Here is a 10894-nt window from a genome sequence, read left to right as displayed (position 1 = left end):
CAGTGGTGTGAAGAAAATCTCGCCCCACGTGTACGGTCCCAATTTCGCTCGACCAGGGGCCAATGCATGCGCTCCACGTGCCTGCCATGTCGAGGGCTCTGAATTTGTTCCCTAGCTTCGCTATAAATACCGTATTAAATGCATAGAAGATGTGACTTTTTGGCTGCTTGGAAATAGTGCAATTTATCTCTCATATGTGATTTGCTAACTATATTACATAAGAATACAGTTTATTTCATGCACACTCTCATATAGTGACGATTGGTTTCCTTTGTTATCAATATATAAGTCATTTGCCTCTTTAAGGTATGTTAATTCAACATAAAAATGATTTTTTTTTTTTGTTTCGTAAAGTCCAACGAAGTACAATTTGCAATCAACCTACATACCTAAACAATGGGAGGCTTTAATAATAATTATTATAATGTTTGTATGTGCTGCACTACGACCGGGTTGACTCATTAAGTGTACCATTTGCCCAACAAAAAGAATATACTAGCAAGTAGCAACAATCAAATTCCATTCCTCATATAACATCCAACAAATATCATCAACCACCATTATATTATCCATTAAATCCTGTCTGGCTCCAAACAGCATCTCGTACTCGACTCATGTCTCGACCCTTAAGCGTTCTACCTGCGCCCTCGCACATTGAATTTGCGGCGATTGTCCCTGTTCGTCCATACTCACGTGCCAGATATTCATGTGGTGGGACCATTTCAAAATCACGATCGTAACTAACAGAATCAGAATCATAAAAGGACTCAACCGAGTTGACTCGGTTGAAGTTTGACCAATTGGGGATGTTCACCGGGACGGAGGTGGAAAGATGCCGTACATTCGCCGGCGCCGTAACGCCGTCATGTTGCCCGAGAAACTGATGGACGACCCCAGACGGCGTCGTTTCACCCAAATCATCAAAAGTCAAAGATGTGCCGTCATCCTGGTCCTGGAGGCGGTGATACTCCGTACGTGGGACCCGCTGGCGGTGGCGGCGGCTCCTGAAACCATCAAAGCTTCCACCACTCTCGGATCCGGCGCGTGGGCTCCACTCTCCACTCCGATCGTTCGCCATCCCATCAACCGTCGACCACACGTCATCCTCTCCGAGCTCCGACTCGCCGCCGGCGATCCTTTCGTGGCCGTTACCGTTACCGTAACTGTAACTACCTAACAGCCTCTCGCTCCAACTAGCAGTATGCTTTCTACCCTTAGCCATTTTCGTCACCATTCACCGCTTTACATGGCGCGTTTAACAAATCTTTATTTTCCGGCGAAGTACGATGAAGGTAAATTATATATTCATAACAGTATGTGCTACCGGAATCTTGATTCTCCGGCGACCCAAATAAGGAAAATTTAGAATGTGTATGCTATAGCTCCGGCAGGAAATGGTAGCTATAAACGTAGAGCTTGATTGGAGGGGGAGGAAATGTATATATACTACGAAGAAATGATTGAGTGCAAGGGAATTACATTTGCATTTCATGTGAATTTGGGATTCATTTTGTCGTCATGTCATTTATGCCAATACATTCACTTCATTACAGTAGGTTGAGATTTGAGAATGGAATTGAAGTAGGAATAACCAGCGAAATTATATTTATTTCCTAGTAGGTACGCCAGTTGCGAAAAGTCATTTACAATAGTAGCGAGTTAGCTGTCCTGTACTAGTTGTTGTTGAACATATAATATATAAACATAAATGTGTAATCCAACTATCCGCTTAAACTTTTAATTGAGATGGAGTGCATGCTTCTATTATAGTGTATATGGATCAACACCTCCTCACGTGGGTGGGCATTAGGGCTTCAAGCAATACATGAATTTTAGGCCCAATTTGGTAAATGGTTGTTAACTGATAGATGTTAGCTTGTTGGGTTAGAGGGTATGAAAATTGATTGGATTAAAAGGTATGACTATAACATTAACTAATTGTAGAAGGTGTTTGGTAAATTAGCTGTTAGTTGATAGTTGTTTGGTATAATTTATTTTCTCAAAAAGCTAATTGAAAAAGTTGTTTTGAACAACTTTTTGAATAAAACTGATTAACCAAACACTTATATTATTGATTTTTATACTAAGCAAACAACTAATAATGGTCAAATAAGCCAAAATTAATTGATAAGCTAAGTATTTTACCAAACAGGCCCTAGTCTCTTTTTATTAGGTGACGCGCAGATCCGAACATATGATTTTGTGCATAGGATTGACTATACCAAATGAAATGATGTGATCTGCTTCAACTAAAGGTCTAAACGAATAATTTGACTGCATCAACTAAAATATTAAGGTGATAATTGAATGGTCAAAAACCATGCATGAACAACATATTATTCTTCGAAACTTGCACTATATATTGTTCCACAATTTTAGGGTAGCTAGTGGTTTATAAATGATGGAGGTAGAAAAGCACAACTTTTTTTTGCAAAACTTTAAAAAAAAAAAAAAATGATCAGATCGAAGGGCATATTGGATGGTTGAGGAAGAATGGGAGAGGACAACATGGAACCCACGACTGACTTTGTTATTTATGTTGTAAACAAAAATCTCTCTATCACCATTCAACATCAAGCTGGGGTATACACTCCTTTAAAATGGCTAACTTCATTCAAACTTAATTAGGTGCAATTGGTTAGTTAGGTTGGATGGCTTCTGTTCCTTCTCTCTCATATTTATAGCACAACCACTATTCGAGGGCGGCTAAATCCTGCCTTATTGTGATTTTACCTGGTAAAATGATAAGGTAAATCAGTTTAAGTTGCAGTTCAATTCAAACCAATAAAACAAATATATTAATCGCCGACTGTAACCTGCTCATTAATCGCCGACTAGAACCTGCGCATGGATCAATTCCAAGTTTTCAAGATAGTCCATGTTTTTCGAGAAGAAAACCACTGTGCTGATTTTCTGACAAATTTGGGCCAAGACTCACCCCGAGGTACTACTTCGCTAGCTCAGCCTCCGAATGGGATTAGGGAGCTGCTCGATCTTGACTCCCAAAATGTTGCAACAAGTAGACGTCACTAATCTTCGGTACCTCTAGTTCCCTCCTACTCACCAAAAAAAAATAATAATAAAGCCAGTAACTCACTCCAACTTGAAATTTAACTTGAAGCATTATGGTTATCAAGCCAACAATCCGACTAACTTGGTTGGAGTTATCCCATAAATAGATTCATTTTTAATGTGAGATGTTATTATCCAAATCGATAGCAATATTTTATAGGTGAACATTATGAGGGTAAAATTAAAAGCAAGAAATAACATTATTCAAAATAAATTGAATACATATAAAAACAACATTGTTGGTACATATATGTGTGAGAAATTTAATATGGATATGATGGAAAAAAGCAGTATTTACCCTACTGCATCTACCAAGTACAAGTATCATCCTCATATCCCTATCACTTCTTCACCCCCACCATTTGTCCTCCCTTGTCCCTCCCAATGCTCTATCTCCTCCCCCACTCCAAAATTTTAGACATAAATATAGTTGTTAGAATTGTAAATGAGTCGGAGATAATAGGTAAACAACATCATGATTCATCTATGTTAAATCAAAGTTAAAAAGCACGATGAATTCAATTCGATCATTGAATGCATAGCATTATAAACTCATATAAGAGCATGATCATCCGTGATTATTTAATAGTTTATGTCAAAAATTTGGCCACCATGGCATGAGAGAGAGGAGGAGAGAGAGGGTTTAGAGTTTCTCTGTAAAATTGGTTATTAGCACAGTAACAATTTGATCAAAACGGACACAAACTTCATCTGTTGTATGCGTTTCGCGCACAGCAGCGCCCATGCGGGTACGTGCACTGCACGGGGCGCATCAGCCTGACATGTGACTTTATTATTATTTTTTAATTATATTTGTTTTATTATTTTTTCTTCTCATCCTATTTTCTCTTTTCTAATCACACTTACAAAAACTCCTCAAAAATCGCGAAATAACTCCACTCGATGTTCTAATGTTAAACATAGGACAATGAGGGATATACTTTAACAGAGTTTAAGATTTTAAATTGGCAACGACAGTACAATTGTATACATTAACCTATGTTAATCCAAGGTTTTTTTTTCCAAGTAAAATGTCAAATTTTTCTAAAAGAATGTGGAGATTGAACCTTGTTCAAGCAAGTCAAAAACACTATGTTTATTTAGTGTGATTTAATTTTCTTATGTGATATGCGGGCCATTACATAATAATAAAATTATTTAATATACACCATTGAGTAATGATCGCGTGTTATTATCGTTTTTCAAAAAATAAAAATATATATATATTAAATAAATTAATGATCGTTTTGGTCTCTCAACTATGCCGTAATTATCAAATTGATTCTCGATTATCAATTTTGACTAAATTCTTAACTATTGATTTTGTAATCAAATTAATTCTTTGTCAAACTAATCTAAGACCAATTTGGTAATTACAAAGAACCAAATCATTTACAAAATTAATAATTAAAAGTTTAATTAATTAAAATTAGTAATCAATAATTAATTTAATAATTACAAAATAGTCGAGGAATCAAAACCGCCATTACTTTTTGCATTGGTGTCTGATGCCTTGCAATAGTTAGAGTATGTGTGCGTTAATCCGGTCAGTTCCATTGAATGCTGTGACCACATCTTTTATTGCCTAGAGAATAGAGATTCTTATCAGAAAATATTACTGTTCACAAGCACACGAGTGTCCAAGGGGGTAGGGCTTGGTTGAGTCAAGAATAAAATAATACTCCGTACTCCGTAGTTATCGATTGGGATGATTAACGTCTTTAGAGCATCTCTAGTTGTGAGATTTTTTTTATTTTTTTACGTAGTTTTTGTAAGTGTAATTAGAAAAGAGAAAATGAAAAGGGAAGAAAAAAATAAAACAAATATAATTTTTTTTAAAAATTAAAAGAAATAAATTTGTCAGGTGCGGCTGACCCACGCGCCCCTTTGGGCACCTGTTGGGCACGAAACGCGCACAACACATGACTTTCCTGACATTTTTCTCTGCACAAACACTGTTTCAAAAACTTGAATCTGCAAGAGCTCCATTATCACTCTCAAATTTGCAAGAGCTAATCTAGTGGGGTAGCTCAAGTGGCAAGTGAGCTCTCTTTGTGGGGAGAAATTTCGGGAGAACCGGGGTTTAATACCCACAAGTGACAATTCCGCTTGAGCGAACGTGGGTGGACCCCGGACCGTTAAACGGACGGAGAGAAAGACCATGTAAATTTACTAAAAAAAATTTTAAAATAATGGATTAACATAATGACAATAATTTAGTAATCATTTCAAATTTTTTTATCACTGTAAATGTACCACACAATTACAAAGTGCATCAAACAAAATTACAAAATATAACCTGTGATACATAGATGTGCACCGTACCCAATATTTACAACTCTACAAGTGTATCCAATGTCATGTAAAAGTGCACTTTGTAGTATTGTTCGGTACACTTTTAGGTTTGATATACATTACATAATTTTCTATTTTCCAAGTTCAATGAACCAAGGAAATTTTTTAAAAACTGAGAAAAAAATAATTATGTCCGGAATAGAGTAAATGGAGTATGATTCTCGTACTAAAAAAACACGAGTTTGATTCTTGACAGTACTCTCTCAATCAAGTTTATCGCACAAGGTCTTTCTATTGTGATTTATCTATTTTGTGTAATTTGTATGTCATTACACAAGTTAATCACTGTTAATTAGGGGCTAACAGGGCACAGGGTCCACTTTGGTGTCCAACCATGAGATATGACAACCCAAAGGGCTACCAAGTTTAGCAGAGCCTGGTTAGTTTCTGTAGTAGGCCATTGATCTGACTTGAATATTCATTATGTGTATGTACACAAGTATAATTTCATGTCACATATTTTGATGTTGTTTGAAGAAAAAAAATTATGATCAATTTTTTTTGTTCTGATTCAATCGGAGTATGTTATAATTATATAATGTAAAAAAAAAAAATACATGTAATATTACTCATATTGAAATGCTAACATATGACTGGTTAATGCCAAGTTAATTGGTTAATATTACACATATTACCTGTATGGACATCTCAGTTGTTCACATGAGTGAAATTTGAGAAGAAAAATAAAAAATGTGTTTTATGCTTTCAAAGATTGTAACTTTCGTTGCATGCCCTAAAGTCATTGTAAAATAAAGAGAAAAAAAATTGTGATTTATTTTGACCGAATGAATTAGTGGTAGTTTCTATGTTAGCAAAAGTAAAAAAAAAATGGAAGGTATGCATAATATTATATTTAAAAAAAATTGTCAAATAAGCACTTAAACTTTACTCAAAAAAGTGCCAAAAATCTTGTGGTCTATGACACTCAGTTTACACTCTTACATGAAAGGAAGTGAGTGTTCGAGCCTTAGGAGGAGACCGTTGACTTTTTGTGCTTCAGTAAGTTGAAAAAGTACTATAATTACAAGTCACTAGAATTTCGATAAAACTCTAATCATATTCTTACAAAAAAACCGATAAAATGATCGCCCGTGTCGTTTGGTTGCCTTCTCCGAAAAGAAGGGAGACCAACTGGTTTGGTAATTTACTTAAGTCTCGTTCCAAACAAATGTGAGCGAAGAAAAGGACATGCAGAGAGCTAGGCGATGGAATCGGAATTATGATGGTGTGACAGTGCAATTGTGGGCCAAGATGGAAATGAATTGAAACGACGCCGGACACTGACAAGGCTAGCAGCCAAACAGTGTGTGGGCTCGCTAGTTAACTGCGATTCATTAACCTTAGCGTCATCATATGTCTCCAAGCGTGACTAGCTACAGGAAACATCAGAAAATTGATTTGACACTCACAAAATTTTAAGTTTGACTCTAAATAGAGTGACTTATTAACTTTTTGGTTTGAGTCATTCAATTATGTTGATCTATATTGGTTTAACCCTTTATACTCCATTGCAGATTTTGTTGACCAGGATCACAAGTAAGTTTGTCTCACAACATAAATTTCATAGGATAATAATGTTATTTTATATAGATTGGAATAGATATTGGACTTTTCAATTTCAGCCCAATAATTATACTATGTGCGTTTGAACAATATAGCGTTTTTTAACGTACTATATTGGCCACACCAAAATCTATTAGGAAGTTTGCATAAAAATAACATGTGCATAGTAATTTTGAGACATAGTTTTGAGCATGGTTCATTACCGGCCGGCTTAGACCATGTTAGAGTGGATTTATATTCTTCTAAGCGAGGAGATGAACTTTGTATATGTACATATTCAAAATTGATAATGAGTTAGAGAAATTGTTATTTTTGATCCTATGATTATTTGAGTACTATTAATATGGATTCACACCTTCTGAATTTCTCAAATTTAATCCATAATATTCAATGGTAATCAATTTCAATCCATCCGACCAAAGTTTTCAATCCATCCGACCAAAGTATAGGTGAAAACATACCGGAAAAACGCCTCTTTGTTTTTTGTTTTTTTGAAGTCAATATTGACTCCACTAAGGCTCGAACCCACCATCTCCCATATAAAGGAAAAGGTTTGATGCCACTGGACCACAAGGTCCTTGCCGATAAACGCCACTTTACTAACTTAGTAAAAGTACATAATATATCGCTCAGAGATTTGTTGCAAAACCTTCTCCCACTGTAAGCCTGCAGATCCACTACTGCTATGTTGCTGTACATTTACTATTGCTGCATCTGAGGCATCCTTACCATTGCTGTGTTTGGAGTTTTGAGGAGCCAATATATATTGGCCTTTTGTGACTGTGCAGAATTTCATGAAGAAAATAACTGGTAGATGTAAAAGGGTTGTGGCTATTTTGAAGAAGGCATCTTGCAGACCAACAGCAAGGTGGGCCAAATTCTATTTTCTGGCAGGTCCTTAATAGGTGCATAACGGAGAGCCAAATGCACAAGAAAATCAATGACTTTATTATGCTCCCGAAAGATATGGCAGACCTTAAGTTTACATGAGCAATTCAGTTGGTTAAAGGGTGAAGTTTGAAAACAAAGATAAGAGATCAAGTCTCACCAACAGTGTCAGCAACGTCTCAAAGTGAGGGGAACTTCTTGTACGCAATAAACAAATGTCTAGTCTCTGTGTTTGACTAAGCTACTATAATTTACATCCTTACAGATGTTCTCTCAATCCAGGACGTGAGAAACCCTCGAGAACAAACATTGCTCATTAGTTTAAAGATACTGCTTATTTGTGGGATATTACATAAACATTGCATTTACATTGTAACATTGATCTAAATATCTAATGATCAACATCCGAGACGAGAATTTTGTCCTCGAATTCTTTTTGCGAGGTGGGAGGATAGGAGTATATACCCATACGCCATGGAATGCCGCGCCCTATCCCGTTGTCATTCCTAATGAGACCAACAACAATAATTGCACCAAAAACTCAATCTATATCCATAGCAATTACTACCATGTATTTCCAATTTGCCATTCACATTTAACTCTTCACCTCAACAAAGAAACAAAATCTAAACCCACCACCAAACACTAAAAATTCTGCATTGAATTCTGAGTTAATTCACCCGTAAAATCATCCAAAAGAACATAAAGGGGAGAAAAATACAATTTTATTCCTTTCCAGAAACTCTACATCTCTTGTCCCCAATTACCAGTGAACTTACATCAAAGCCTTTAAATTATAACAAAAAATAACTGTGATTTGTTTTGGAAAGTATAAACTATAATTTGAAACAAGTAACAACAACAAAAGCCAAAGAATCAAGAATGGGATTCAGAGAAAACGGGAGTGACAGCGAAAAGCCTCTTGTTCAAAAGGCACCTCGGGCGGGGGTTCCTGATTCTCAAATTGAAGCAAGGAAGGCCATCCATGGCAGGAGGCGGCGGCGGCGGCGAAGAAGCCTCGGAAACTGAATTCTGATTCTGTTGTAAGAGCAAAATTAGGGATTGTGCATCTTGGAATCGCGATTTGGCATTGATCTTGGAGTTCCTGATCTGCGCCAATGCCCCTGGCTTCAGGTATGTGTAGCACGGTCTAACCGGGCTCTCTCTGGTTCTCGATTTCATCTTCTTCGTCGAAAAGAGAGCAGATTTCTGAGCGTTCGGAACCCTAGAGAGAAGGAAGGAGGAGAGGAATTGGGGGAAAAAAGTTGAGCGGCGGGAGGGTTTTTAAATGTGAATTTGAGAGGCGGGAAGTTACGAGGTTGTGTTTGATTTTCTACTGGATAGGTAACGTTAGCGTTGCAGTCTTTAACTGGGCTTCTGGGCCAGGATAATGGGCTTATGGTCCATTAAACATATTCTTCTATTTTTAATTTTATTCCCCAATATAACAATACCCACAAGTCTATGTTTCGTTTGGCGTGAAGACATCCATGTCTTAGTCCAATGGATTTAGTGAATTACCCAACCTAAAGTGTAGCAAATGGACCCTTAACCTCTCTCCAGGGCTGGTCTTATCATCTTATAGGCCCAAAATATGAAGTTAAAAGATTGTATAAATTAATTAAAATTAATTAAATGATTATTTTGAATTTTATTAAACATATGTTTTTTATTAAAAAAACATTTTAAAATTGTTTTGGAGTGGTGTCCATTCAAGCTTTGGGAGTTTGGGCTCTTATATAAATTATAATTATAAATTAATTCAACGTTGACTAATATATATTTATTAACTGAGATAAGTATATCAAATGGTTGTAATTGTTAAGTAAATTTAAAATTAATAAATAATTTTGAAGCCATGAATTCAAATCTTTGCATATGCAAACATTTTTGTTAACTTCATAAAAAAAATATAAATCAAGCTAGGGCCCCTCCCAACATTGGGTCTAGGACGGGTGCCCATCTCACCGTCCCTGCCTCTTTCCCAACATGGCATATAAACTTGTCCATCATCTATCTCATTGTATCTAGGGATGACACTTTGCCTCGTCCTACCCCTCCCAGCTTCGCATTGTCTCTGAATAATTATTATAATTACAAATTATATATATATATATATATATATATATATATATATATATTAAAATTGAAATTACACTAATTTAAGATTTTGATTAAGAATTAACTGAGGACGGTGAGGATGAATATTTTCAATTTCCCGCGCAGGACCATAGACGGGGTCGAGGTTTTAGAAACGGAAATGGAGCGTATATTCCCTGCCCTGTTACTATCCCTAATTGTATCGTCTAACATATGTAATGTGACTGCAACACATCAACATGCCATATACGTGTCATCATATATACGTACTATAAGTTAGTTATGGTGACTCAACTCCATGCAGCCCACTTCTCCATCATCATTCAACATATTCCATTTCTCCATCGTGCAGCACATCCCCTTCCACATTACACGCCTTCTCAGTTTTTGGTTACTCACCTCCGCAATGCTTGTTATTTATCCTAACAATATAATTAGTAGTATTCTCATTGTATAAATATATCATTTCTAATTATTTCAAGAATCAACTGTTATATATTGTAATATGAATATCTTGACCTACATTGCGTCATTGCGCAATCTCCAAATCCTCTTAGCTTTAACCACAATCATTTGTATCTATACTTTTTTTTTTTAAATGGTAATAATCAAAACCATAATCACTATCTAATCGTGTGCACTTTCTTTATTTTGATATGAGAAAACCTTGTCCACCCTTAAGAGCATGCATACTAATGGGTTTTTCAGGTTTTTTTATGATAAAATGGCCACATGGAAGAGAGAGAAGACATGTGAGAGAAAACAAAGGTTCATATGTAATGCATGGTTTTTGAACAGTAATTCGCTGACATTAATATCAAGAAAAAGCCCGGGCGTGTGTAGTGCACACGCCGGCTGGCGAGTTACTCAGCAATGTTTTTTTTTTTTTTTTTTTTTTTTTTTTTTTTTTTTTTTT

The 10894-nt window shown here is 36.0% G+C and overlaps 2 protein-coding genes across 2 annotated transcripts; both read right to left on the bottom strand.

The window, feature by feature from the left end:
* Positions 1-315: 315 nt before the first annotated feature.
* Positions 316-1390, bottom strand: LOC115998659. The gene has a single exon (XM_031238286.1). It carries the CDS (start codon positions 1232-1234, stop codon positions 566-568), a length of 669 nt encoding a protein of 222 aa, XP_031094146.1. The 5' UTR covers positions 1235-1390; the 3' UTR covers positions 316-565.
* A 7364-nt stretch (positions 1391-8754) lies between these two features.
* LOC116031611 lies at positions 8755-9060 on the bottom strand. The gene has a single exon (XM_031273861.1). It carries the CDS (start codon positions 9058-9060, stop codon positions 8755-8757), a length of 306 nt encoding a protein of 101 aa, XP_031129721.1.
* Positions 9061-10894: the final 1834 nt, after the last annotated feature.

This window comes from Ipomoea triloba, chromosome 1 (assembly GCF_003576645.1).
Source record: "Ipomoea triloba cultivar NCNSP0323 chromosome 1, ASM357664v1".
NCBI classification, from domain to species: Eukaryota; Viridiplantae; Streptophyta; class Magnoliopsida; order Solanales; family Convolvulaceae; genus Ipomoea; species Ipomoea triloba.
Note: the sequence above shows the minus strand (reverse complement) of the source record. Positions and strands in the feature narration are given on the sequence as shown.